A 24,202-nucleotide genomic window follows, 5' to 3' on the forward strand; every position below is an offset into this window, starting at 1 on the left:
AGAGTGCTGATGAGTACCAAAATCTCAGTCCCCCAAAACAGTAGGACAGGGAGAAGACATATACTGCTCTATCTGCTGAGACGAAACAGATGAAAGTCTCTTCCATGGCACTTTGGTCTTGTTCCAACTTCCCCTCCAACCATTCAACTACACCTGAAGACCATCTTTCTATAATGCAAACCTGATGACAGCTGCTGAAAACCTTTCAGTGGCTCAACATTACTTTTAAGGTAAGTAACTCTGTGATATATTCCTGTTTTTCTTCTAGCCCCTGATTTCCTCTCCAGGCTCATCTCCCACCACTACCTTCCAGCTACACTATACTCAGGCACACCAAACTTTTCAAGGTCCCCTGAATATGCGATGCTTTCCTTCACTGCTGACATTGTTTTCATACCCTTGGGACACCAATCCCTTGCCCCTCTTCATTTGTACTCTATTCTTTGTTAATACCTATGTATCCTTTAGGCCTCCAAACCTGGATTGATTTTCCTGTAGTGTCTTGAATTCTACTAATATGTCAGATACTATGTTGTTACAACTGCCAGGTTGGCCCAGCACAGTGGCTCACACCTGTATGTACTCCCAGCACTTTGGGAGGCTGAGGCGGGCGGATTACCTGAGGTCACGAGTTTGTGACCAGCCTGGCCAACATGGTGAAACCCCGTCTCTACTAAAAATACAAAAATTAGCTGGGCGTGGTGACACACGCCTGTAATCCTACTCGGGAGGCTGAGGCAAGAGAATTGCTTGAACCCAGGAGACGGAGGTTGCAGTGAGCCGAGATCAAGCCACTGCACTCCAGCCTGGCCGAGAGAGCAAGACTCTGTTCAAAAAAAAAAAAAAAAAAAAACCTGCCTGGTTATTATTTCCCCCATTTATATGTCAGCCCCTTAGAAAGAAGACCAATTTTCTAGTTATGTGCCCATAGACATTAAAAAAAAAAATCTGTTAAGTGAATGCATCAGTAATGATTTTGTGACCAGGCCAGATCTCACCTATCAGTGTTAATGATGAATTTCTTATAATCATGAATATGTTACAAATTAGATAAAGGTAAGGTAAATGATAAGCCTTTCCAGCTTTCTATCTTTTTTCTTTTCTTTATTTTTGTTTTTACACATGCAGAGTGGGTCTCACTCTGTCACTCAGGATAGAATGCAGTGGTATAATCATAGCTCACTGTAACCTCAAAATCCTAGTCTCAAGCGATCCTCCCACCTCAACCTCCTGAGCAGCTAGGACTACAGGTGCAGCCCACGATACTGACTAATTTATTTTTATGTTTTGTAGAGACAGGGTCTCCCTATGTTGCCAAGGCTGGTCTTGAACTCCTGGCTTCAAGTGATTGTCCCACCTAAGCCTCCCAAAGTGCTGGCACTGGGATCCAGATTCTTAATGATGTCTTTTTATCTCCTCTTGTAAGGGTTTTGGGCTTGGGGGTGCACAAACCTATGGAATCTCCTCCATTCTTTGAATTATCAGATCAAAATTAATTGGGTTTAGGCAGTGGCCTCAGGATAGATTTCAAGATAGACAGGATATTCTCAGCAGTCATAGTTAACATCCTCTTTACACTTGACCTTTTTCTTTAATTTCTCTCATCCCCAAAAGGAAGGTAAAAATTCTATTACAAATACAACATACACATCATTTCAATGAAAATCATTATATGCAACCACAATCACTACCTAGAGATCTGCAGAATACACAATGAATCTATTTTCTTTATCTAAGATGATCAAAGAGTTAAATACAATTTTATTTGAAGAAAAGAAATTTGCATGTCTTGTGTATGCTTGTTAAAAAACAAAGACAAAAGAGAAATAAGAAAAAAAAACAAGGCAATATATTAGGTATATAAAAATAAGTAGTAAACTATGATTTCTCTTACTTAAAAAAAGAACCATACCAAATACATGTACTTTATTCACCCTTGGATTTCACAGTAATAGAGGCAGAAATATTGTAAAATGTTTCTGAGTGTGTGATACATAGTATGTATGTATGTATGTATTTATTTATTTTTTGAGACAGAGTTTCCCTCTGTTGCCCAGACTGGAGTGTAATGGAGTGTAATGGTGTGATCACTGCAACCCCCACCTCCCAGGCTCAAGTGATTCTCGTGCCTCAGCCTCCCAAGTTCCTGGGATTACAGGTATGCACCACCATACCCAGCTAAATTTTTGTATTTTTAGTAGAGATGCGTTTTGCCATGTTGGACAGGCTGGTCTAGAACTCCTGGCCTCAAGTGATCAGCCCACGTCAGCCTATCAAAGTGCTGGGATTACAGCCGTGAGCCACTGCACCCGGCCGTGATACACAGCATTTTTAAAGTTACAGCTCCAAACCCTCAAAAAAACACTAAAATAGACCCTGAAAGTGATACATTAACAAAACACATTTTCCTGAATCATTCTCTTCTCAGAGTATTCAAAGATTTTTGTGAAATACAGTTGGGAATGAGGCAGACAGGTGGGGTGGGGAGCTTTGAGTCAGTGTTAAAATTAAACTAAGGCCACTTTCTGTGGGTATACACTGTAAGGGAAAAATGGATTACTTTGTGAACTCTGTTAGAAAAAAAATACATCTTAAGTTGTGACAACTGGAAAAGAATAGATTTTACTCTCTCTGTGAAGCTGAAAATGAATTCTCTATATGGTAAACCTTGAAAGGAAAGTAGAGATGTAGTAACATTATTAGTCTTTACCAGTGTCGTCTTATAACAGAGGCTGCACAGATTAGCAGAGACCATGAGGGTTTCAACTAAAAAGTATATTCAAGTCTTAATACAAAATATAATAATCAGTAAAAAGAATTACTAAAAATATGTACTGCACAGGGTCACTGTAAAGATAAAATAATCTAATGAAATGAGCTTTACAAACAGTCATTATATCTTCACATGCATATTTTGTTGGTACATAATTTATAAGTCTGAAGAATGTTCTCTGGCTGAAGTAAGAATAAAAGAATTTAAATGGAATAATTTCATCCGGTTAATCAAATAGAAAAATAAAGAGCTCCAGTTAATTGAAACTCAGTTATCCTCTATCTGAAATTAAATTTTCATGGTGAATTAACTGGTGTATTTTTATGCAGAAGATTCCTTTCTCAAAAAATTATAGTGTGTTATGTGAACAGGAAATAGATTAAGCTAAGAAAAGCAAATAGACCAAAGAGGCACTATAGGTGTCCAAATTTCCTGCAATAAGAATATTCTATAATTACCTTAGAATTCAATACTCTGTAACTCCATTTTTGGAGGATCTAATAGAAATTATAGCATAAGGAAATACACAGTTTAAAGAAGGATATTATTATTTACTGGTTTTATTTTCACTTTGTAACACTATAAATGTGTGATACTGTTTTTAATCAAACAACATTCCAAATCACTATGCAATTTTTCATCTAAAAGACAAAATATACCTGGGTAAAAAACACTCAAGGTTTTATAAATTTTCAGTTTTAGTTATAAGCTAACAGAGTCATCTCAAAACACAGAAATGTAAGGTACAGAAATACAGGGCAAGATTCCCCTAAAAAGACATAATGGCAGTTTCAAAGCTCAGTATATATTATACATATTGATATACTGAAAACTATGTTTATTCTACAAGAATAAGCAACACAGATGGCCAGGGAAGGGAATAAGATGTTTTAGTAGACACTTCTCAAGGAGGCATTAGCTCAATGAGACAATCAGATGTTCAGTTCAATTATGATACCACACTATTGTTATATTATTACACTAGCTTCCTTGGTTACCAGTGAGAAAGATTCTGGGGGGAGGGCCACAAGATAGGAGGGGACCAAATACAACACTATTCTCTTCTCTACAAAAGAAAAAATATCACACTATCAAAGAAAATATACCTTTACATTTTCCATTACTAGTAACAGAGTTGTATGAGTCTACAGCTTTTTATCTCTACCAACTGGCTCTTCATTTCATCTTTTCTATAATTTATGATTCTGACTGCCTGGCAATGAGCCATCACCACCATATAATTCACCCATGTAATCAAAAACCACTTGTATGCCAAAAGCTATTAAAATAAATGAATAAAGTGATAATGACAACACATTAAGCCAACAAAGTCAGAACTCCTTCACAAGGTGATTTTTCCCTCATAGGCAAAGACTAACAAGAATTATTCTTCCAGTGACCAATTCTCTATGATCTTTTGATCTACACTATTTCTTAAGTCATAGGTTCTTAAAAAATAAGTGAGAAAAAGCAAAGTAAATACAGTAAATACGGTAAACGACATTAATTTACTCAAAAGGTAACTGACAAAGGAGTAAACTTCCATTAACAGTATAAATGCTTCAAAATTCAGAATTAGGCCATCTTTGAGGAATAAACTGACAATCACTGAACAGATTCTGCCATGAGAAAGGAAAAGGTCACTCAACAGATCCTGCCAAGGGAAAGGAAAAGGTTTCCTAGGTTATTTAAAAAAGAGTTTTGACAGAACTCATCGTCTGAATCTACTAAGGTGTAAACAAACTAAAAATAACAATTCGGTTTTCCTTAAAGATAAGCATTAAGACTTATTTTAATTCCATCAAATACTGAATCCTTTGACTTCTAAAATAAAACAGAAGTAATCCACAAACCTAACAATTATACTTCTTAGATTCTATCTGCAGAGATTTCTGCAAGCACCAAAAGATGTATGTATGAGGTTATTATGAACTGAAAATAACCTAAAATCTACTAATAAATAGTTAAATAAAATATAGCACCTAAATACAAAGGTGAATTCGAAGTATTTAGAACAATGTCAGTGATATTTATTGACACTGAAAGATGTCTCTGACATCAACATTATGTGAGAAACTAGCATCTATTTGTCTAACAGGTACAATGGGACACCATTTAAGAAAAACTTCACACCTATAGCTATGAGATCACACAGGGAGATACTGAATAAGCAGTTGGGAATAAATGTTTCTAAGTGTATAATTTGGGTGGATACTTTTTCTTTGTATGTTTATTTATTGCTTGTGTGTGAGGGTGTGTATGTTTCTTTTTTTTTTTTTGAGACGGAGTCTCGCTCTGTCACCCAGGCTGGAGTGCAGTGGCGTGATCTCGGCTCACTGCAACCTCTGCCTCCCGGGTTCACGCCATTCTCCTGCCTCAGCCTCCCGAGTAGCTGGGACTACAGGCGCCTGCCACCATGCCCGGCTAATTTTTTGGTATTTTTCGTAGAGACGGGGTTTCACCATGTTAGCCAGGATGGTCTTGATCTCCTGACCTCGTGATCCACCCGCCTCGGCCTCCCACAGTGCTGGGATTACAGGTGTGAGCCACTGCACCCAGCCGAGGGTGTATATGCTTTTAAAAAGCACATATCACTGAAAAACAAAAACACCCATGGAGTTATTTTAAAAACATTGTTAGAGGCAAACTCAAGAGAAATGAACATTGTATAGTACCTTAAACGGTTGGTATAGGTATCAACACAGGTCTTCATTTTGGCTAACAATGTACCAACAGAAGTTTGACATTCTGACTGTTCTTCTTCCTCTTCACCGTTCTCTGTAGAAAGGGGCAACAATAGGGGCACCATGGCAGTACAAGAAGCAATGGCCCGAAGCAATTCCAGCAGTGCCCGATAGAGTGGCACATGTCTTGCCATGTCCAGAACTATAAGGAGAAGAAGAAAAAGCACAAAATGAGAAAATGTACAATATAAAAGTAGGTCCACAGGAATGTAGCTTTTACCTGGATCTTACCAAGGTCCACAGCTGACCCGGCTGGGCACGCTCGTTCAGGCCTGTAATCTCAGTAGTTTGTGAGGCCAAGGCAGGCAGATCACCTGAGGTCGGGAGTTCGAGACCAGCCTGACCAACATGTAGAAACCCTGCCTCTACTAAAAATACAAAAATTAGCCAGGTGGGATGGCGCATGCCTGTAATCTCAGCTACTCGGAGGCTGAGGCAGGAGAATTGTTTGAACCTGGGAGGCGGAGACTACAGTGAGCCAAGATCATGCCATTGCACTCTAGCCTGGGCCACAAGAGTGAAACTCCGTCTCAAAAAAATTACAGCTGACCCTTGAACAACACAGGTTTGAACTGCACTAGTCCACTTATATACAGATTTTCTGCCAGCCTGAGACAGCAAGACCAATCCCATCACTTCTTCCTCATTAGGCTACTCAACATGAAGACTCTGAGTATGAAGACTTTTATGATGATCCACTTCCATTTAATGAACAGTAAATATATTTTCTATGATTTTTTTCTTAATATTTTCCTTTCCTTAGCTTACAGTATATAATACATACAACATCCAAAATGTGTTAATAATCAGTAAGGCTTCCAGTCAACAGTAGGCTATTAGGAGCTAAGTTCTGGAAGAGTCAGGAGTTATACTTGGGGCCGGACACTGTGATTCACGCCCATAATCCCAGACCTTTGGGAGGCCAAGGTGGGAGGATCACTTGAGCCTGGGAGTTTGAGACCGGCCTGGGCAACATGGTAAAACTTCCGTCTCTACAAAAAGATAACAAAAAATTAGCTGGGCATGGTGGCGCACACCTGTAGTCCCTGCAACTGGGGAGGACAAGATCATGCCACTGCACTCCAGCCTGGGTGATAGGGCAAAATCCCACCTCAAAAAAAAAAAGAAAAAGTTATACTTGGATTCTCAAATATGTGGGGGTTGGTACCCTTAATACCTGCATTATTCAAGGGTCAACTTAATAGGTTAGTTGCTAAATGGAAGAATGCAGCAGATATTTATGAAGCACCAATATACAAACTATAATAATAGGCACTTTTGGAAAACAAAAAAAAGTAAAGTATCAAGTTTAGGGGAGAACAAGAAATGTAACTAAATAGCTAGTTATATTACATATAGAAATGATTAAATACCCCAGATAATATATTATGGCTGGAAACATATTTATCAGTATGAAGTGGAAACTTTTTTGAACTAAATTGAATGATGAAGTTATTTTATCTTTTGTAAAAACGAATGACAGAATTGCAATTTATCCATAGTCTATTTCAATAAATCAACTTTCTTTTTAGTAAAAAAGAAAATATTGCCTATGTTAACTTCCAATTACTAGCTATAAATCAAATGAATTTTGTATTAAAATCATTTGCATCTAAGAATGAATTCCTTACTCGAGGAACACACGTTGCTTCTAAGGCTTTTATAAGTTGTTTTGTTGGGTTTTGTGTTGTATACCAACTGGAATTTACTTTTGTGAATAATGTGAGATAAGGATCTAACATCTCTCTTCCAATGACAGTTACTGAACAGCCATTCCGTAAACATTTACCGGCAGGGCGCGGTGACTCACACCTGTAATTTCACCACTTTGAGAGGCTGAGGCTGATGGATCACCGGGGGTCAGGAGTTCGAGACCAGCCTGGCCAACATGGTGAAACCCCATCTCTACTAAATATGAAAATTAGCTAGGCATGGCGGCGCAGGTCTGTAATCCCAGCTACTCAGGAGACTGAGGCAGGAGAATCGCTTGAACTCAAGAGGTGGAGGCTGCAGTGAGCTGAGACCACATACTGCACTCCGGCCTGGGTGACAGAGCAAGACAGTCTCAAAAACAAACAAACAAAAAACATTTACTGAAAACCTGTTCCTGGACAGGCTGGGAATAAGCAGTAAAGAAAACAAAAATCTCTACCATCAAGTATCTAACATTCTAGGCGAAGGACATGAGTTACATTCTTTTCAGAAGCTAGTAAGTATTCTAAATGCTACATAGAAAACTAAAGCAGGGGAGGAGAATTGTGGGAGTCCAACTAGAGGTAGGAATTGCCTCAGTGCCCACAGAGCTATATGGGGATTAAGTTGTAACAGGATGAGGCATCACCTAGCATCCTGTACTTTGTATGGTAACTGATGTGAAAGAGATCTCTACAACTGATGTAAAACAGAGACTATCAGGGCTTAATGACAGTGAGGCTATTTGGAGTGACGTTCAAAGTGATGGAAGAGAAGGTCATTTTACACCTTCCAGTGATGATGCAGAGGACAGGGTAGTATGACTACCATTCTTTCCTTGTTTCCCCTTGTTTCCACATATACTTGAGTATGAAAGCCCATTTTCCAACCCATGAACAATGTCACAACATCCTTACTATAATTTTATAGTATTATAAGATACTATGTTATTCAGGAAAATCAAAATTATATCCAAAAGTTACTAACTGATAGGCATAAAACACAATGTCAGTACTTGTGAGGATGTGGAAAAGCTAGACTCACATATAGGTAAAAGCGCAAACAGGTATAGCCAACTGGCATTATCTATTAAAATTTTAAATGCCTATATTGTATGACTCAATAATAGCACTTGTTACTGTCTACCCTACAAAGAAATGTTCAATACAATACTGTTTTCAACAGTGAAAGCTCGAAATGATCTACCAATAATACCATAGTCAAACAATAACATTCACAGTAATACAATAATAGTGGGAGACTTCAACACCCAACTCACAGCACTAGAAAGATAATTGAGACAAAATTAACAAAGAAAACATTGGACTTAAATTGGACTTTGGACTAAATGGACTTAACAGACGTAGGACAGTCTACTCAACAATGACAGTATATACATTCCTTTCACCAACACATGAAACATTCTCCTAGACAGACCACATGTTAGTCCATAAAAGGAGTCTTAACAGAATTTTTAAAAATTGAAATCATATGAAGTATCTTCTCAAGACCACAGTGGAATAAAGCTAGAAAACAATACCAACAGGAACATTGGAAGCAGTACAAATACATGGAAATTAAACAGCATGATCCTGAATGATCACTGGGTCAAAAAAGAAATTAAGGCAAATTTAAAAATTTTTTGAAATGAATGAAAATGAAACGCAACATCGGAAAAACTGTGGGATATAGCAAATGCAGTGCAAAGAGAGAGAAGTGTATAGCCTTAAAAGCCTGCATCAGAAAGTGGGTAACAAATCAACAACCTTACATGCACCTCAAGGAACCAGAAAAGTAAGAACAAACCACACCCAAAGTTACAAGAAATAACACAGACCTAAATGAAATACAGCCCCCCCCAACAAAAATATACAAAGCATCAGCAAACTGAAAAGTTGGTTTTCGAAAAGATAAACAAAACTGATAAACTATTAGCTAGACTAACCAAGAAGAGAGAAGATCCAAATAAACAGAATCAGAAATGAAAAAGGAATACAACTGATACTACAGAAATACAAAAGATCAGGGACTATTATGATCAACTATACACTCAACCTAGAAAACCTAGAGGAAACAAGTAAGTTCCTGGAAACATACAACCTCCTGAGATTGAACAAGAAACAAACTGAATTTCTAAACAAACTAATAATAACAAGCAGTGAGATTCAACCATAATAAAACATCTCCCAACCAAAAAAAAAAAAAAAAAAAAAAAAAAGCCCAGGACCACATGAATTCACAGCCAAATTCTACCAAATATAAAAACAACATACTGATACAAGTCCTCCCAAAACTAAAAAAATTAAGGAGGAGTTTATTCTCTCTAACTCATTTTATGAGGCCAGTATTATGCTGATACCAAAACCAGGCAAAGATATAATAAAAGCAGAAAACTAAAGACCAATATCCCTAATAAAGTCAGACACAAAAACCCAAAACAAAAAACAAGTAAATCAAATCCAACAGCACATCAAAAAGATAATACAGTAATGGCATGGTGGTTCACACCTGTAATCCCAACATTTTGGGAGGCTGAGGCAGGAGGATCACTTGAGACCAAGAGATCGAGACAAGCAAGGTCAACAGAGGAAGAAAACCTGTCTCCACACACACACACACAAAAAATTAAAATTAGCCAGATGTGATGGCAAAAACCTGTATTCCCAGCTACTTGGGAGGCTAAGGTGGGAGGACTGCTTGAGACCAGGAGTTTGAGGCTAAAGTGGGCTACGATGACACCACTGCACTCTAGCCTGGGCAACAGAGCAAGACCCCATCCCTTAAAAATAAACAAATAGGCCGAGCGTGATGGCTCACACCTGTAACTCCAGCACTTTGGGAGGCCGAGGTGGGTGGAAAACCTGAGGTCAGGAGTTCGAGACCAGCCTGGCCAACATGTTGAAACCCATCTCTACTAAAAATACAAAAATTAGCCGGGTGTTGTGGTGCAAGTCTGTGGTCCCACCTACTTGGGGGTGCTGAGGCAGGAGAATCACTTGAACCCAGAAAGTGGAGGTTGCAGTGAGCCAGGATCATACCATTGCACTCCAGCCTGGGTGACAGAGCGAGACTCCATCTCAAAACAAACAAACAAACAAACAAATAAATGGCCACGCACTGTAGCTCACACCTGTAATCCCAGCACTTTGGGAGGCCAAGGTGAGTGAATTGCTTGAGGCAAGGAGTTCGAGACCAGCCTGACCAACATGGTGAAACCCTGTGTCTACCCAAAATAAAAAAATTAGCCAGTCTCACAAGCTGATCTCAAAATAAATAAATAAATAACTTTTAAAAAATAAACAACAAAAAAAAGATAATACATCATGATCAAGTATGATTTATCCCAGGGATACAAGGATGGTTCAATATACACAAATCCATAAATGTGACACATCATAATAACATAATAAAGGACAAAAACTCTATAGTCATTTCAATAAATGTAGAAAAGCATGTGATAAAATTGATATAAATCCCCAATAAACTGGGCATAGAAGGAACACACAACATAATAAAGGCCATATATAAAAAACCCACAGCTAACACTATACTTAATGGGAAAAAGCTGAAAGCATTCCCTCTAAGAACTGGAACAAGTCAAGAGTTCTCATTTTCACCACTCTTATTCAACATCGTACTGGACATCTTGCCAGAGTAATCAGGCAAGGGAAAAAAAAAGGCATTCAAACTCAAAAAGCAGGAAGTCAACATTTTCCCTGTTTGCTGAGGATATGATCTAGAAAACCCTAAAGACTCCATGAGAAACTCTTGGATTTGATACATGAATTCAATAAAGATTCAGGATATAAGATTAATATATGAAAACGAGTAATGTTTCTATACACCAATAATCATCTAGCCAAGGATTAAAGCAAGAAAGCAATCTCATTTACAATAGCTACAGAAAAAAAAAAAAAATGAACAAGTGTGGTGGCTCACGCCTGAAATCACAGCACTTTGGGAGGTCCAGGCTGGAAGACTGCTCGGGTCCAAGGTCTTAAGACCAGCCTGAACAACACAGTAAGACCTTATCTCTACAAAAACCAAAAAGGAAATTAGTCAGGTGTGGTGGTTCATTCCTGTAGTCCCAGCTACTTGGGAAGCTGAGGCAGGAGAATCACTTGAGCCTACCAGGTCGAGGCTACAGTGAGCTCTGATAGCACTACTGTACTCTAGCCTGGGCGACGGAGCAAGACCCTGTCAAATAAAATTAAAAATAAGATAAAATAATAAAATCTAAAACAAAATACCTAGGAATATATTTAACCAAGGAAGTAAAAGGTCTCTATAAGAATAACTACAGGCCAAGTGCGGTGGCTCACGCCTATAATCTCGGCACTTTGGGAGGCTGAGGTGGGGAGATCACTAGGGGCCAGAAGTTCAAGGCCAGTCTGGTCAACACGGCGAAACCCCATCTCTACTAAAATACAAAAATTACCTGGGCCTCGTTGTGGGTGTCTGTAAACTCAGCTACTCGGGAGGCTGAGACACAAGAATCACTTGAACCTGGGAGGCAGAGGTTGCAGTGAGCCCAGATCGCACCACTGCACTTGCACTCCAGCCTGAGCAACGGAGGGAGACTCCATCTCAAAAAAAAAAAAAAAAAAATAGAGACATGGGAGACTCCTCCAAAAAGTGGGGTTTGAAAAATATCTACTGGGTACCATGTTTACTCTTCCAGTGATGGGTACACTAAAACCCCAGACTTCACACTATGTGCAAGAAATGTGTGCTTTTTTTTTTTTTTTTTTTTTTTTTTTTTTTTTTTTTTTGAGACTGAGTTTCGCTCCTGTTGCTCAGACTGGAGTGCTATGACATAATCTCAGCTCACTGCAACCTCTGTCTCCAGGGTTCAAGCAATTCTCCTGCTTCAGCCTCCCAAGTGGCTGGGATTACAGGTGCATGCCACCATGCCGGACTAATTTTTGTATTTTTGGTCAAGATGGTGTTTCACCATGTTGGCTTGGCTGGTCTCGAACTACAGATCTCAAGTGACTGCCCGCCTCGAACTCTCAAAGTGCTGAAATTACAGGCATGAGCCACTGCGCCCAGCCAAAAAAGGTGAACTTCTAAAAAATAACTTTACATTAATATTTATATTCTTTTCCTTTTTTTTTTTTTTTTTTGTGCCAAGGTCTCACTCTGTTGCCCAGGCTGGAGTGCAATGGTGTAACCATTGCACTTTGTAGCCTCGGCCTCCTGGGCTCAAGGATCCTCCTCCTGCCTCACATTCCAGAGCAGCTGGGATTACAGGCACATGCCACCATGTCCAGTTAATTTTTTCTATTTTTTCGTAGAGTTGGGGTTTCACCATGTTGCCCAGGATGGTCTCGAACTCCTAAGCTCAGGCAATCTACCTGCCTTGGCCTCCTAACATGTTACGATTACAGTGATTAATATTTCAAATAGATTATCCTGAAAAAAAAAAAAAGATAAAACTTTCCTTTTAAGGCTATAGTTTCTTTTGACCATTTCTCTCCTTCTCCACTCTTGTTTGTTTGTTTTTTGAGACGGAGTCTCGCTCTGTTGCCCAGTCTGGAGTGCAGTGGCACGATCTTGACTCACTGCAAGCTCCACCTCCCAGGTTCATGCCATTCTCCTGCCTCAGCCTCCCAAGTAGCTGGGAGTACAGGTGCCCGCCACCATGCCTGGCTAATTTTTAATTATTATTTTTATTTTTAGTAGAGAAGGGTTTTCACTGTGTTAGCCAGGATGGTCTCGATTTCCTGACCTCGTGATCCACCCACCTCAGCCTCCCAAAGTGTTGGGATTACAGGCGTGAGCCACCACACCCGGCCTCCTTCCCCACTCTTTTACCTGGTACATCATTTTGGTATACATCCATCTAATCCATTTTCTATATGATGATGTTTCTCTGTGTGTACTATTATGTGGATTAGGTATTATCATCCCCACTGTGTGTATGAGAAACTAATATTTACTAAGTTGCACAAGCAGCTAAATAGGAAGTAAGAAGACCAGTGAAAACCTGGTACATTTAGCTTTAGTGCTTTCCCCATTATCCCATGATACTTCCTGAACTGTCCAGTATGGCAGCTACTGGCCACACGCTATCTAAATTTTAACTAAAATGTAAGAAAACTAAGAATTCAGTTCTTCAGTTGCACTAACCACATTTCAAGTGTCCCATAGCCACACAAGTCCTTAATGAATGGCATAGATACAGAGTGTTTTCATCACAACAAAAAATTCTTTTGGAAAGTATCATCTTCAAGAGACAAATTCCTGACATTCTCTTTTATAAATACAAGCCAGGAAAGGTATGTGGATATGGGGATTCCCCAAAAGAAAAACATTTTTTTAAAAAAGCATAAGAAGTGGGTAGGCCAGGTGCGGTGGCTCACACCTGTAATCCCAGCAGTGTGGGAGGCCGAGGCAGGTGGATCACCTGAGGTCAGGAGTTCAAGACCAGCCTAGCCAACATGGCAAAACCCCGTCTCTACTAAAAATACAAAAACAGCCAGGTGTGGTGGTGTGCGCCTGTAATCCCAGCTAATCGGGAGGCTGAGGCAGGTGAATCGCTTGAACCCTGGAGGCAGAGGTTGCAGTGAGCCAAGATCATGCCACTGTACTCTAGCCTGGGTAACAGAGACTCTGTCTCAAAACAAACAAAAAAAGAAGTGGGAAAAGAATAATGTCTTTATTCTCAGAAAACTGATTCTCTATTTGGAAAATACGGTAAATCCACAGAAATACTATTAGAATACTAAAGTATGTGGATGCAAAATTCACATAAATGAATACTGTTAATTTTATATAACAATCAACTGCAAAATAGAGAAACTGCACAATAGGAAATACAACAAAAATACACAAAAAAACTTATGATGAAAATATCTATGCTGCAGGACAGAGATGATAGTCTCAATAAACAGGTGTATCATATTTACAATGGACATATACAACAGAATAAAAATGTCAATTAAAAAAATATGTGAGCTGGATGCAGTGGCTCATGCCTATAATCCCAGGATTTGGAAGGCTGGGGCAGAAGCATCTCTAGAGCCCAGAAGCTCAAGACCAGCCTAGGCAATACAGAAAGACCCAATCTCTACACAAAATTTTAAAAATTAGCCAGGTGTGGTAGTGCCCGCCAGTAGTCTCAGCTACTCATGAGGCTGAAGTGGCAGGATCACGTGAGTCCAGGAGGTCGAGGCTGCAGTGAGCCATAATCACACCACTGTACTCCAAGCCTGGGCAAGATCCTGTCTGTATAAAATTTAAAAAATTAGCCAGGCATGGGAAGCTGCAGTTAGTCATGATTATGCCACTGCACTCTAGCCTGGGAGACAGAGTGAGACCTTATCTCAAAAAAGAACCTATTTATGTTTATTAATATGCAACTGTTTTAATTACTAAATGCCCATTATGTAGCCATAAAAAATTAGAATATGCTTTATGCTGTACTGGAGCAAATTCACAAGTACTATAATGTCATTTTGGGGTGGGGATAGGACAGTAAGGTATAAAAATGGGTTATATGGTAAACATAACCCATAAATGTTAATAAAAAATAAATGATTATTTGGGTAAACATAAAACAAAACACAAAAAACAAAAACATAAAAAGAGGGAGACTATGTGATATGGTTTGGCTGTGTCTCCACCCAAAACTCATCATGCATTGTAGTTCTCATAACCCCCATGTGTCATGGGAGGAACCCGGTGGGAGGTAACTGAATCATGGGGGTGGTTACCTCCATGCTGTCCTCATAATAGTGAGTTCTCACGAGATATGATGGTTTTATAAGGGGCTCTCACTGCTTTGCTCTGCACTTTTCCTTGCTGCTGCCATGTGAAGAAGGACATGTTTGCTTCGCCTTCTGCCATGATTGTAAGTCTCCTGAGGCCTCCCCAGCCCTGCAGAACTATAAGTCAATTAAACCTCTTTCCTTTATAATTCACCCAGTCTCAGGCAGTTCTTTATAGCAGTGTGACAATGAACTAATATGTATTTATATTTACTTGTTATATATAGATTTCCTATAAAGAAATATAAGAAACTAGTAGCACCGGTTAGTACTATCTGTAACTATTAGTACTATTAGTTAGATTAGTACTATAGGGATAACTATAGTTTATCCCTAATGAGCTGTTATTGGTAGGACAGAGGCAGGAAAACAGCTATTTATTAGATACCACCTTAAAGCTTTTGAATTTTAAAATGTGGAGAACAGAATACTTAAGAAAAACCTGATGTAATTTAATTAATAAAATATGTCTTATAGGGGAGAAGTACATGATATTGTATATTTAGGTATGTGTTGAATTTTATAAAAACTAGATACTCCATAGTGTCTAACTTCCTCTTTCTACCCAATATCAAGATAGATGGTTTCTACTTTCAAGAACTTGATGGATACAAAATATTCCACTGTAAGGTTCTAAAACATTTAATTAGTAGGAAAGCTTGAATATTTTACTTGGTTTATGAGAACTCAATTTTTCTTGCTAGCATGAGAGGGAAGATCCCTGCAGATCAGATCCCCAGTGAAACTGGTACATACTCTTTAAAAGAACACAACTATCTAAAATCTCTGGAAGTGGTCCTAAGAGTATGCAGCAAATGAAGAAACATTTATTCAAGAAAATGTACTAAAACTCAGTAAGAAAAGCAAGAGTCTGTGGTATGTGAATCAAGATGCTGCTCCTTTCTTCCCCACCCTCAGCTCGATGAGAAAGAAAAACCACTCCAGCTGGCTACAGCCAAGAACACAGGCCTCCCTCTCCCAGAGGTCCAAGTTGGAAAGCTATGCCTTAGTACAGAGCTGAAAGCCTGCCTTCCTAGCGGGGTGAGGGGCAGGATGTCAGCATTTCCCATCCTACCACAGCAACCTCCTGCTGCTAAGTTAGAAGGTACACATGGCTAAGAAGCTGACATTCAATCCCCTCTTCTAGCCAGCCCCCACTCATGGGGCAGAGAATTTGAAAAGATATTTCTCTGGAAAGGATAGGTGAATAGTCAATGAACACATGAAAATATGCTTAACATAATTAGTCATCAAAGAAATGCAAATTAAAACCACAATGAGATACCATCTCACACCCAGTAAGATTATTGTAATTTTAAGTCAGGTAATCCATGTAACTCAACAATTCCATCCTAGGTATATTACCAAAGGAATTCAAAGCAGAAACACCAATAGATATTTGTATGCTAATGCTCACTGCAACATTTTTGCAACTGCCAAAATGCAAAAACAAATAGACACCAACTGATGGATAAGCAAAATGTAGTACACAGCCATAAAATGGAATGTTGTTCAGCCCGAAGAAGTTATCAACTACTGATACATTCAACATCAATAAACCCTGAAAACATTTTGCTGCATGGAAAAAGCCAATTTAAAAAGACCACATATTATATGATCCAATTTACATAAAATATTCAGAAAAGGCAACTCTATACAAGGATAGAAAGTAGATTATCAGCCGCTTAGTGCTAGAGAAGATGAGGGGATGGAAGATGATAACTAAAGGGTACAGGGTTTTTTTGTTTGTTTTTTGTTTTTTGAGACAGAGTTTCATTCTTGTTGCCCAGGCTGGAGTGCAATGGCACAGTCTCAGCTCACTGCAACCTCCGCCTCCCAGGTTCAAGCGATTCTCCTGTCTTAGCCTCCCAAGTAGCTGGGATTACAGGCGCCCACCACCACACTCGGCTCATTTTTTTATTTTTAGTAGAGACAAGGTTCACCATGTTGGCCAGGCTGGTCTCGAACTCCTGACCTCAGGTGATCCGCCCACCTGGGCCTCCCAAAGTGCTGGGATTACAGGCATGAGCAACTGTGCCTGGCCAAGGGTACAGGGTTCTTTATGAGGTGATAAAAAAAAATTATCAAATTCACTTTGGTAACAGTTGTACACATTTGTGAATATAATAAAAATCAATGAATTGTATACTTTAAATGGGTGAACTGAAGGGTACCGAATTATCAACCATTAAAGCTGTCACTAAAATTTTTTTCTCTTAAGTACCTATTCATATACATTTGCTTTTTATACTGAAATATTTATTTTCTTCAATTGCTTTAAAACACTAATACGAGGAAAAGCACCCAATAAACATTGCATATATTTTATAAATGTTGTTTTATTTTTCAAATATATGAAAATATAAGACTTGAATGTACAATCATGTAGCCTCTTTTCAACTTGAGACTGGCACAATAATGAAGCCTTAGAAAAAACCTTCCCTATTCCACAGTTTTCTCCTGCCCCCCCATTTTAGCTACATCTGCTGGAATGGAATCCACAGAAGTTTTGAATGATTTCCCTGTCTACATCGAAATATTTGAAAAATCAGAATTTATACTGATAAAAATATAGCCAGGTACCCAAAGATTACCATTTGCCCTGCTTTATAAACTCATTTAGCAAAGTAGTGCACATAGTATTTCACCGTTCTCAACCCTCTTCATGTAACATACAAAGAGAAACAGAACAGAGGACACATTGTTCCAACCAAAACCCCAGCAAGTTATTTTGTGGCTATCAATCAAATGATTAAGTTTCTACGGAAAGGCAAAAATATGTAGAATAGCCAGCACAACACTGAAGAACAAAGTCAGAGGACTGACACTATATGACTTGACCACCTGACTATAATGCTGCGACAATTAAGACAATGTGGTACTCACGAAAGAATAAACAAATAGATCAGTGAAACAAAACTGGGAATAAAAATCTGTGTGTGAATGTTTATAGCAGATCTATTCATAAATGCCAAAAAAAGGAAGCAATCAAGATGTTCTTCAAAAGGTGAATGAATAAACACTTACATATTCATACAATGGAATATTTTTCAGCGATAAAAATGAAGCAGCCACCAAGCCATGAAAACACGTGGACGAAACTTAAATGTATATTATTAAATGAAAGAAGCCAATCTAAAAGGCTAGATCTTATGATTACAACTATATGACATTCTGAAAAAGGCACAACTATGGAGACAGTACAAAGAACAGTGGTTACCAGAGGTCTGGGGATTAGGAAGGGATGCAGGATTAATAGAATTTCTTAGGGCAGTAAACTCTTCTGTGTGATCCTGTCATGGTGGAATACATAAAATTGCGCATTTGTCAAAACCCACACAACTGTAGAACATAAAGAGCGAACTCGAATTTCAACTATAAATTTAGTTAAAAATAACATACCACTATTAGTTCATCAATTATATGTACTACACTAATGCAAAATATGAATAATAAGTAAACTGTGAGTAGGAACTGCATATATGGGAACTCTGTACTATCTGCTCAATTTTCTGTGAACCTAAAAATACTCAATAGCAATTTAGATAAAACTATAAAAGAATACAAGTAATACAAGATATGTTTATGTTTTAAAAATTAAATTATTATGAAGGTATTAAGAACAACCAAAACCACAAAATGAGAATCTTCTTCTCCATACATGAATAATGAAGACAGTCTAGCATGCTAAAGTTCAATAAGGAAGAGAAGGGGAAAAAGAGATCCCACAAATTTGCAAGCACAAATATAACTGATAATTCCAATTGTTAAAATCTAGAAATAATAATAATTTTATTTTTTTTTAAGTCGGAGTCTCGCTCTGTCACTCAGGCTGGAGTGCAATGGCATGATCTCGGCTCACTGCAACCTTCACCTCCCGGGTTCAACCAATTCTCCTGCCTCAGCCTCCCGAGTAGCTGGGATTACAGGGGCCCACCACCACGCCTGGCTAATTTTTGTATTTTTAGTAAAGACGGAGTTTCACCATGTTGGCCAGGCTGGTCTCGAACTCCTGACCTCGTGATCCGCCCGCCTCAGCCTCCCAAAGCGCTGGGATTATAGGCGTAAGCCACTGCCCCCAGCAAAATCTAGAAATAAATAAATAAATAAATATATGATTAAAGCATTATTTCTTCATATAAACACAAAAGATAATCCCAGAAACTTTAAAAAAAACTTTAGGTTCAAAAAAAACCTTGAATATAATTTACAACTAAAAAAAAAATCAAAATAAAATGAAATCGAACGATTTCAAATTTCATAATTAATGAATATTAATTAGAAAGTATATCACTCATGAGCGGGCACAGTGGCTCATGCCTGTAATCCCAGATATTTGGGAGGCCGAAGTGGGCAGATCATTTGAGGTCAGAAGTTGCAGACCTGCCTGGTTAACATGGTGAAACCCCGCCTCTACTAAAAATACAAAAATTAACCAGGCGTGCTGACACGCCTGTAGACCCAGCTACTCAGGACGCTGAGGCAGGAGAATCACTTGAGCTTGGGAAGTGGAGGTTGCAGCGAGCCAAGATCGTGTCACTGTCCTCCAGCCTGGGCAACAGAGCTAGACTCCATCTCAAAAAAAGAAAAAAGAAAAAAAAAAAAAGTATGTTACTTGGAGATCAATTTTTTTTTTTTTTGAGATGTAGTCTCACTCTGTCACCCAGGCTGCAGTGCAATGGCATGGTCTCGGCTCACTGCAACCTCTGTCTCCCGGGTACAAGTTACTCTCCAGCCTCAGCCTCCCAAGTAGCTGGGACTACAGGCACGTGCCACCAGGCCCGGCTAATTTTTGTATTTTTAGTAGAGATGGGGTTTCACTATGTTGGCCAGGCTGGTCTCGACCTCCTGACCTCGTGATCCACCTGCCTCGGCCTCCCAAAGTGCTGGGATTACAGGTGTGAGCCACCGCACCCGGCCTACTTGCAGGTCAATTTATAAAGCACGAGATGTTGTATTAACAAAAAAAAGTTGGGCACAGTGGCTTATGTATGCAATCCCAGTGACTCAGGAGGCTGAGACAAGAGGATTGCTTAAGGCCAGGAGTTTTGAAACTAGCCTGGGCAACATAATGAGAACCTATTTCTACAAAAAATTTTAAAACTTAGCTGGGCATGGTGGCAGGTGCCTGTAGTCCCAGCTAATCAGGAGGATGTTTGAGCCTAAGAGTTGAAGGCTGCAGTGACCTATGAGCACACCACTGCACTCCAGCCCGGGTGACAGAGAAGACTATGACTGAAGAAGAAAAAAGAAAAAATATATAGTCACATTATATTCACATGTAAACAAAAGGGCATAGAGAAAACAACACAGCTCCTCTGAAATAAATGAAACATGCTATTCCCTCTTATTTAACTGGTATATATTTTACTCTATTGAGTTAGCATTAGGAGAGGCCAACTGGGAATCTTACATTATGGAAATAGAAGAAGATATTCTCTTCATATCAAGGAGTATGAAGGCAAAAGCTAGCAAAACAAGGTAATAATAAGCACTGGCACACGAGACTGGGAATAGTCCAAAAATGTGAGAGATAAAATTGTGTGTTTATTTTACAAAAATCTTTAAAATTTTAAAAAGAACTTTAAATTTCATTACTGTACTTTAAAAAATATCTCAAGATATCAAATTTCTTCATTTTAAACTAAAAATATCAAGTTTTTTGTATTTCTGTATTTTTCTTGACAACCATTAGTTACGTAAGTATGCTTTTCTTTAAGTCAAATTCTATATTAATGCATATGACAATCTATGCCTATGTCTGGAACCTGACATGTGTTATTTATATCGGATTTATTATTATTGTTGTCATTATTTTTTTGAGATGAAGTCTCACCCTGTTGCCCAGGCTGGAGTGCAGTGGCGTGATCTCGGCTCACTGCAACCTCCGCCTCCCGGGTTCAGGCAATTCTCCTGCCTCAGCCTTCCAAGCAGCTGGGATTACAGGCACCCGCCACTACACCCGGCTAATTTTTTTGTATTTTCAGTAGAGACAGGGTTTCACCATGTTGGCCAGGCAAACCCTTGACCTCAGGTGATCCACCGGCCTCGGCCTCCCAAAGTGCTGGGATTACAGGTGTGAGCCACTGTGCCGACCTTATTTATTTATTTTTTTTAAAGATTTTGAAGACCCCCCCCACCAAGAGGAGAACTTGGAAAACTAATGTAGAGCTGATTTATGCTCTCCTTTTAAGACATGTGCTTTTATTGTAAATTAATGTGTACTGGTGGTCAGCAAGCAACAAGAATGGATAAAGACAATAAACCCTTAATAAAAACCTGCCTGTTAAAGCACAAAACAACATAAAAACTACTTCAATCTTGAACTCTTTCATTCTATTTTTGCCATGAAGAGCTTCATCAGAAAACCCTTAGATGTCTTCAAATTTAGCTCCTTTACACATACTTCACTGTTATTACAGGACTCAACGTGCGCCTGCCTGACAAAGAACAGAGGCACAACACGCTGTTATGCAACACCATGTCTCCAAGTGCAGCTTGCAGCTCCTTTACTCAGCAAGCACCAAATGCATGTTTAATCAGTGTTACAGCTTACAACCAGGCAAGTGAAGTCACTATCCTTCCAATCCTCAAAAGGGCCTGTTTGCTGATTTATGCATAGCTTGAAGACTATCTTGGAATTGTCATCAACAGCTACAGATGCGGGTGTGTGACATTACAAAACTTAGGCCAATAAACAATTTTTTTCATTTTTATAGTAGTAACTGGTAGTAGGGAGAGGAATAAAATCACTTTCTGCATTTGGAACTAAAACATTTCAATGGGGAAAAGTATCTTCAAACAGCTGAAAAGGAAAAGAACAGTGTAAAGGTTCATCAGACAGAAAATTCAAAAGAAATAACCATAAACATTAGCATTTTGGAGGAAATATGTGATTCAGCATAAACAAAAACCTAAAAAAACTAAAAAACAGAGCCTATTTACAGTGTGACTTACTTGCAGAGGCTAGCAATTTACATCAAATAGTTACAGTGAAATTTACCACAGATTACTAACAGCGAAGATACATCCCTTCAGGATATACTGAAAACATTTGCCATCTTTGATATGAAGCTTGTTCAGGTTTTGTTCACAAGCCCTCCATGAAGAGAAAAGGTTCATTCATCACTATTGTGGACTAAAGCAACATATCTGATAACACTTTACTCCTGATGCAATGTAGGGTAAGCAGCACTTCTCTTTTAATTATTTTAAAACTCTGATATTTAGTAACTCCATTATTTTAAGCTTAAATATGTGATGTGTTTAATCTGTGGAAATAAATCTTTTATTAAGAGATAAACTCTGCTATTAATTGCTTTTTCAAAATATTAGTAAAATGGAATTAATTTCAATACTAGATTATAAAATTAATGACACAATGATCCTCTAATCTTCAAAGGAAAAAATTATTTAAATCCCTATTCTGCTCAACGGCTCCCCAAAAGAGTTGCTTTAAAAAGGAGTTGATGTTCTAAACTTACCGAATTGTGTACACTAAGTATGTGTAGTTTTTTGTATATAAATTGCAGTTCACATTAAATACATCAGCCTAGTTAGATATGTAAAAATTTTTAAGTATCTTTGTAGCTACTAAATACAGAATACGTAAATGGCAGAATCTAACTTCTACATTTTCATTATATTTTCGGCTCTTCAGCCCAAATGTTAAAAATAACAGATTTTAAATTCTATTAAAATACACTCATTTACTATCATTTTCCAACACGTTAACAGACTAAAGTAGGACTGCACACTGAAAAACTACACAAGAAATGCAACATGTATAATAAATACATTTACTAGCTCTCTGCTAGTAAATACATTTTCTAGCAATTTTCTAGTATTTACTAGCTAGTATTTCTTTTCTAGCAATTTTCTAGTATTTACTAGTATTTTCTAGCAATTTTCTAGTATGTACTAGTATTTGTAATAAATACATTTTCTAGCAATTTGCTTCACAATCATTCTCTTTTTCTCTAGATGAAGACATTTTCTGGGAAAACTGGTACTTCTGTCATCACTACAGCAGAAGATGTTAAGAAGCAAGAAGAGAAGAAAAAGAAGAATCTATCTTGACTATGTTAGGTATAGCTGGAACAGTACTTAACCTCTTAGTGATTGTTTTGGTCTACATCCATACCACACTCTGAAGGCCTTGTGCAAGGGACTGCATTCAGGGCAAAACCTGGCTCTAACAAGAAAGATTTAGAAACTATCCTTTAAAAGCACACCTCCAGAATATTAAGACATACATCCCAGGGTAACTCCCTTGCTCTAAGAGCAATTACTATATGATGCTTCCAGCTTGAGGAATAAAATTATAACAAAGCAAACAGGCAAATTTTAACTTTACACAGAGGAAAAAAACAGGACAAAGCAATGAATATGGACACTGAAGATGGACTACTCCAAAACATACAAGATTTAGTAATGTATACAAGACACAACAGCAAAAATGCTACAACCATTTTTCTAAGAGTACATATAAAATATATATTAATTAAAATAAATCTGCATTTAGGTTTGTGTTTTCCTTAAGCCTCTAGTAATCTACTTAATACAGGAAAGGGAAATTTAGTCAGTATAGGAAAGAAGACTATGAAAATGTTCAGAAAAATGAAGTTTTAGTTAGCATTAATGAACACTGAATATTTTAAAAACTGTCTTTGGAAATTATATTTTAGTAACTCCAAAGAAATGAGCCTTAGCGTGACTTTTGGTAGTTAAGCAGTTGTAAAGATAAGGCCACATAGAAAAATAAAGACTACATAGAAAAGAAACTTTCTTGTTTCAATAAAGTATTGACATTATTTCTCTGATAAATGTGAGTAATACAAAATAAAACTACCATTGTTAACATTTTAATATATTCTCTAAGTAAACTGGAGTAACTCTTTCTTTCTTTCTTTTTGTTTTTTGAGATGGAGTCTTGCTCTGTCACTTAGGTTGGAATGCAGTGGCTCGTTCTTGACTCACTGCAACCTCTGCCTCCCGGGTTCAAGCAATTCTTGTGCCTCAACCTCCCAAGTAGCTGGGACTACAGGTGCCCGTCCACCACACCCGGCTAATTTTTGTATTTTTAGTTTTGCCATGTTGGCCAGGCCGGGCTCGAACTCCTGACCTCAGGTGATCCACCCACCTTGGCCTCTCAAAGAGCTGGGATTACAGGCTTGAGCCACCGAGCCTGGCCTGTAGGACTTTTTTAAAGCATTTCATGA

At 38.3% G+C, this 24,202-nt stretch overlaps 1 protein-coding gene across 46 annotated transcripts in view; it reads right to left on the minus strand.

The window, feature by feature from the left end:
• The window catches only part of BIRC6 (baculoviral IAP repeat containing 6), a 259,651-nt gene that overhangs the window by 38,023 nt on the left and 197,426 nt on the right, over positions 1-24,202 (minus strand). For all 46 annotated transcript variants that reach the window (XR_010149161.1, XR_010149162.1, XM_063789163.1 and 43 more), the window contains one exon: positions 5,449-5,659. Coding sequence is in view for 44 of the 46 variants with exons in the window: in XM_063789163.1 (XP_063645233.1) it covers positions 5,449-5,659 (211 nt within the window). In the remaining 2 variants the exon portion in view is untranslated. The remainder of the gene's footprint in view (positions 1-5,448; positions 5,660-24,202) is intronic.

This window comes from Pan troglodytes, chromosome 12 (genome assembly GCF_028858775.2).
Source record: "Pan troglodytes isolate AG18354 chromosome 12, NHGRI_mPanTro3-v2.0_pri, whole genome shotgun sequence".
Taxonomy (NCBI): Eukaryota; Metazoa; Chordata; class Mammalia; order Primates; family Hominidae; genus Pan; species Pan troglodytes.